Source organism: Notolepis coatsorum (genome assembly GCF_963971535.1).
Source record: "Notolepis coatsorum genome assembly, chromosome: 1".
In the NCBI taxonomy this organism is placed as follows: domain Eukaryota; kingdom Metazoa; phylum Chordata; class Actinopteri; order Aulopiformes; family Paralepididae; genus Notolepis; species Notolepis coatsorum.
In genome coordinates this window covers 127,736,731-127,743,148 of record NC_140165.1, presented here as the reverse complement: position 1 = coordinate 127,743,148, position 6,418 = coordinate 127,736,731, and the positions used below count along the sequence as shown (strand labels likewise).

The 6,418-nt window shown below is 41.5% G+C and overlaps 1 protein-coding gene across 2 annotated transcripts; it reads left to right on the top strand.

The window, feature by feature from the left end:
* Window positions 1-230: 230 nt before the first annotated feature.
* Window positions 231-4,877, top strand: LOC311244282 (uncharacterized protein; the record flags this gene model as incomplete). 2 transcript variants are annotated; one of them, XM_084333721.1, is made up of 2 exons in its annotated part: window positions 231-300; window positions 4,252-4,877. In XM_084333721.1, the coding sequence occupies exon 2, from the start codon at window positions 4,266-4,268 to the stop codon at window positions 4,875-4,877; it is 612 nt and encodes a 203-aa protein (XP_084189847.1). In that variant the 5' UTR covers window positions 231-300; window positions 4,252-4,265. The 2 variants fall into 2 exon arrangements, with proteins under 2 accessions (XP_084189847.1, XP_084189846.1); XM_084333720.1 differs by having other exon boundaries at window positions 231-312.
* Window positions 4,878-6,418: the final 1,541 nt, after the last annotated feature.

Sequence of the window (6,418 nt, the reverse complement as noted above, 5' to 3'; positions counted from 1 at the left end):
ACATGGACCCTGGCACACATACAGTAACAGTACACACGTATACAGTACGTACACACACACAGGTAATCTATGTTGAGTGTCCTCAGACGGGCTTAGGTTGTAAGCAGGGATGACCATGGTTCTGTTGACACAGTTCAGCCAATGAGATGGTAGGAGAGAGTGCTCCCCTGACGGAAATTGTCTAGAGGGTAAGAGACCCGTCCCTAAAACATACAGACGGTCGGAGGAGTGGACACTGGTACTGCCAAGAGGAATAATACCAACCATCAGCTGAATCTTCTTCTGTCTCATCACCAGCAGGTCAGTCAACAGGTGAACTGTAATAATGTCAAAGTGTTTTTCCCATGATGAAGATAATTTTATTAATGTGATGTTATTGTTCCGTTTTGTAGCGTTTTCAAAGTAATGCTAGTAATATACTATTCCTCAATTGATCACTCTTATTATTTCTGTGAAGTCAACCATATTAACAAGTTAATCATTATTTTATGCAATTGTTTTGTAATTAGTTGACCTATTACTTGTGTTTGGATTAAATATAATGTTTAATGTTGTTGCCGTTGATATTGTTTGTTGACTGCAGAACAAATTTGGGAGCTATTCCTAGAAAACTGATGCAATCCGAGTTTTGATCCTATAGACGGGCCTTTGACAGTGCTACAAAATCCTCTAGAGTCTATAATGAAAGTTCTGGAAGTGTTATTCTCAATGAGTCTGAACAACAGTGGCTGTAATCTGTGGGAGCTGTCATGGGATTATTGTCAAACTAAATGACCAGGGATAATTATAACCCAGCCTGCCTCGGAGAGGACAGATTACAGCGTATGCAGACGGATGACGATGGAGATGATGTCATGCTGCTCACCAGTCACAGTTCATGTATCCTTTGCTTTTTATCATTTTCTACGAGAATAAAGATGGATTAATTCCAACAGATAATGGAAAATGCATGCATTTCAGCAAACGGACAAATCATGTAAATTCTTTATTATATAAGCACTGCGTTTTTAAACGGCTACCATCTTAAAATAATTTATTTTGACACATTTATTTAACCTATAAGGGTCGACAGTTAATGATAATTTTATTATAGATTATATATCAAGGGGTAGATATCCAATGATATCTGAGTCTTTATCACTGTTGAATGTTTTGTTGACATACATTCGAAACCAGATTACCCCACTTCAAATCCTCAGTAAAGGCATGAGAGATTATGAAAGATATCTGATCCTGTGTCAGCTGTTACAGTCAAGATGTGATGTAGCTGTGGTGGCCCTTGTGTAAAATGTGTCTCTCAAAGCTGGATTAGGAGCAGCAGTAGCAGCAGCAACCTGATTTGTCATGTTCTTCCGCGCTCCTAATTTGTTGGCCATGTAAAAATACCACATAATCAGCAGCACAAGCCTAAAGCCATGATGGGTACATCTAAATCTGTGCAGTGTCCCAAGATGTTGATAAAAGTCTTGACTTCAGTGATTGATTGATTGAAAACTTTATTAACAGATTGCAGAATGGGTACAAAACAGTACGGCTCAATACAAAAAACTGCTAAGAGGATGCAGACCAGAAAAATACTTTCGTCTTGTTTACATAAGGGTCCTCCATTTTCAATTCATCAAGACATTTATGACATACAAGACATACAAATATACAGTACTGTCTAAGAAAGAAATATCATAAAAAAATATACATCCGACGGGGAAGAAACTGTACATTTGGGGGGGGGGGGGGGGGGGGGTTGACATTTACCGGGGCCCGTTTCTAATTGCAGCCACCCGTAGGTGCTCTTTGAGATCGGTTTTGAAGGAGGATAGTGATTCACATTCCTTTACGGCTGTGGGTAGGGCGTTCCACATTATTGTGGCATAATTGCGAAACGTGTTTAGTCCCTTGTTTGAGCCGAATCTGGGTTGAACATGATTTGTGGAACTCCCTCTGGTGTTGTGGTTGTGGACTTCACTGACCTTTGAGAAGTATTTTGACATGTACATGGGTATCTTAGTGGTGTAGTGCAGTGTTTCTCAACTGGTGGGTCGCGACCCAAAAGTGGGCCGCGGGGCAATTTTGAGTGGGTCGCGGATGTGTGTGTAAAAAAAGAAAAGAACGTATTTTTTTTTTTTATATATAAAATGCTTTTGTTGCACTAGCTATCTTTGTAAAAGTGGCTTCTCAGCTCTGGTCCAGCTGAAGACAAAGCAGAGGAACAGATTGGACATTGAGCACAACCTCAGAGTTGCTTTGTCTACCATCACCCCAGGCTTTGAGACTCTTGTCAGGAGCAAACAACATCCCCAGTTATCCCATTAGTTCCCTGGGATGTTAAGCTAAGAAGTCTGCTAAGAAGGATATATTATTTATTATTATTATTATTATTATTATTATTATTATTATTATTATTATTATTATTATTATTATTATTATTATTATTATATTTCATTGTGTTTTTAGCCCTAGTTGCACTTTTGTTGCAACCCCAGTTATCCCATTAGTTCCCCCAAACATACTGTAGGTCTGTTATGTTAAGCTAAGATGTAAGAAGTCTGCGAAGAAGCATAATTATTTATTATTATTATTATTATTATTTTATTTCATTGGGTTTTTAGCCCTAGTTGCACTTTTGTTGCAACCCCAGTTATCCCATTAGTTCCCCCAAACTTAGGTCTGTTATGTTAAGCTAAGAAATCTGCTAAGAAGCATATGTTATTTTATTTCATTGGGTTTTTAGCCCTAGTTGCACTTTTGTTGCACTTTTTTGTGTTTATTTCATGTTTTTAACAGTGCATGAAAGATTGTGTATTAGTGCAAAAACAAAATTTGAAATAAATCATAGTTGTTCAAAAATTTGGGTCGCAACTTAATGACTAAGGAAAATGTTGGGTCCCGAGGCTAGACCTGTTGAGAACCACTGGTGTAGTGTATCTTGTAGACCAGGCCCATTGCAAGTTCCTGTACTCTGTCGTCTACTCTAAGCCATCCTAGGTTGTCAAAATGGGCAGGGGTAAGGTGGGTTTTAGGAGTAAGGCCAAGCAGTAGTCTGACCAGTTTGTTTTGTGATGTTTGTAGTTTTTAGGGCCTTTGAGGTGCTTTGGTACCATGAGGTGCAAGCATAGTCGTAGAACCCTTGAATGAGTGTTAGTCTTCAAGTTATTCTTGTTTACCAGAGAGGAGATCCTGTACAAGAATCTTGTTCGTTGGTTGACTTTTTTGATTACATTGGTTACCATTTTGTCACAGGAAATATTTGCCTCTAGGATGGAACCCAGGTAGGTAATTTAATTTCATCTTTCCTTGTGACAATATTGTCACCCACTGTAACCGAGAAGCCGTTGGCCTTGCTGAGTTTGCTATTTGATCCAAAGAGAATGGATTCCGTTTTACCCAGGTGTAATGATAGTTTGTTATCAGCGAGCCAGGTGCAGATTCTGCCGAGTTCAGAGCTGAGGTATTTTTCAACCTGCAACTTGTCCCTGTCAGAGACCAGCAGGGCTGAGTCGTCCGCGAACAGGAACAAGTTGCAGTCACAAGCTGATGACATGTCATTTGCATAAATTAGGAACAGTAAAGGTCCTAGTATGCTTCCTTGTGGAACACCACAGCTCACTGGGAGGGGGGGGGGGGGGCTACAAGTTATCACAAATTGAACATCTAATAGTATCTATAATAATGGTATATATAATAATAATAATAATAATAATAATAATAATAATAATAATAGTAAGGCGGCTGGGTGGCGCAGCGGACATTGCGCTCGTCACCAACGCAAGAGACACCGGGTTCAAATTCGGCTGTCGGCGTTGCCTCCGGCTTGGGCCGGCCGTCATACTGGCTCAATTGGCAGAGTCAGCGGGTGGTAATCTGGACGTTGTGGACAGCGACTCCTACAGGTCGGTTGGGGGACGCCTGCACAGCAGAGACCGGAAATAGCGGGGGTAGTGTGAGCCTCCCACACATTACACCTCGCCAATGAGAGTCCGCGCTGGCAGGTGAAAAGATGTGGGGACACGTGATGCAAGGCTTCTATCCTCCCTACGTGGGGGGCATATGCGAGCAACGTTCAAGACAGGGGAGGGGAGAATTTGAAAACAGCGAAATTGGGATGGGAGGAAATATTAAAAAAAAAATAAGGAGAAATATATATATCTACCTATATCTATCAATCAGACACAAAGCAGAATACTGTCCAGGCAAGTCGGCTATTCAACCACGGGACAACTCATAATACTTTGTCTGCCCTCCTTGTCATTACAGGTGGAAATACAACAATGCCTGGGCAACAGAAGCTCCTTCTCACAGTGACAATCTGTGTGCTGCTCCTAGCCACCCTACTACCCAGCTCTGAGGCCCGGCGTGGCGGAGGCTTTGGTCGTGGTGGCGGTGGCGGCGGTATGTTTGGCCGTGGTGGTGGCGGCGGTGGATACCCCCGTAGCGGAGGAGGTGGAGCTGGAGGATACCCTCGCAGTAGCTATGGTGGACGGCCCGCAGCTGCCCCTGCCGCGCCTGTCCAGAGCGGCGGCTCTAGCGCTGGGAAAATGGCCGGGGCAGCCGCAGCAGGTGCTCTTGGGGGAGCGATGATTGGGTCTGCTATGAGTCGCCCCGGGTATGGAGGAATGGGAATGGGAGGAATGGGAGGTTATGGAGGCGGTTACGGAGGCGGGTACGGAGGAGGGTACGGAGGAGGGTACGGAGGAGGGCATGGAGGCTACCCCCGCGGCGGTGGTGGCTATGGCCCGAGGCCTGGCTACGAGTCTGAGGGCTCTGGAGACATGGAGTATTACTACGGAGCAGCATCCAGCGGTCCCATCTACAACAGTGTCATTGTCATCATCAGCTTCCTGATGTCTCTCCTGATGGGCCACTGGGTGGCACTGATGTAGAGATGGATGGACATAAAGAGCCCCAAAGACAGAATCCCATGTTCCAAACACCTGATCCAGACCACAAACAATATCCCACAGCTTCAGACTAAACAACAATACTTTTTGATTGTGTATACAAAAGTGGCCAAAGCCATATATTTAATTGAATGTTGAATTCATCTTGTTGTCTTGAAACCACAAGATACTCTCCAGTCTCCATGGAAAGAGACCCTTAAAGAAAGGAAGAGGAATACAACTGACTTTACCCTGCTGTATGTCTTGTGACACTATACCAATCTGTCACCTGTCTTCACATTATAGGGGTGTAGCAGAGAAACGACACATCCTGTCTGAGCCATGAGATGAGAAGTGACTCAGGATCTGTTTACAATAAATTCCCAATTCACATTCCTATTAGCCACTATTATTTGAGCCTTTAGTCGTTTTTATTTTATTTTGTACAGTGTGATAATTATTTTTGATTATTGTGGATTAAGATGGGGGCAGTGGAGATGGGGATGATGTGACACAACACCTCCTTAGGTTGTGAAGATGAATACAGTGTTTTGCCGGGTTGTCTACTTCAAGAAAGCAATAACTAGATAAAGAGCTGCTATATACATACAATTTACATAGTAAGGCCAATCTGTGAATTGTTTTCAGCCATAGTAGAACTTGATTGTTCTTACCTTTATCCCCACTTTGTGTTGCACATTGTAAATGTATGCTAGGATCAGGTGCTGCTAATGTAAAAAGACAGACAGATTACTTATTTTTGGTACATTTTAGAGTTGCTTTATAAATAAGTAAATACAACATTGTTATAAAAAGAAAAGGAAAATAAGTGTTGTCTTGACTTTTATTCTCCTTATTGTTCCATGGTTGGTCTACATTACTCCACACAGCTGGCAAACGTAACACACTTTTTTTGGATGCTGTTAATTTTTATATATATATACAAATTATCAGTTTAAAGTTTTGAAAGATTGTGGCTTTTTTTCTAGTTAAAATAAAGGTTTGAAATTAAATTAATTTAGGTCAACACAGTAGACTGTGAGTTAGTGTGTCCAAGTTAAGATGTTTTAGAGCCAAATAGAAAAAAATAAAATAAAAATGGTGATAGAAAATCTTACACATTGCTTTAAATTTTTGAGTGTAAAATCTCGTAATTATACCAATTTATTGTAAATATATATATATATGATAATGTTTTTATATATGAGTTAGAAATCCAACTAAAACGAACAGGTATGTTTGGTTCTCGCTTTCCTAAAACGCCTTCATGTGTTTGTTTGCAGTACAAACTCGACAACATGAACCCTGTGACTACACTGCTGCACTATCTGGCTGCAGTACCAGCATTTAACCAGCAGGCAAAGACGTGAGAGCTTGAGGAAGGAGGATGGAAGAGATATGCTGAATGACGTTGTCAGGAGAAAGTACAAAAACATCCTACTCAATCAAAAGTCCCCTTTCGACTGAAATTAGCCTCAACTTTTAGTCCAGGGTCTACGGTACATCATACATGTGATGCAACACTCAACATGACCAGTGGCAGT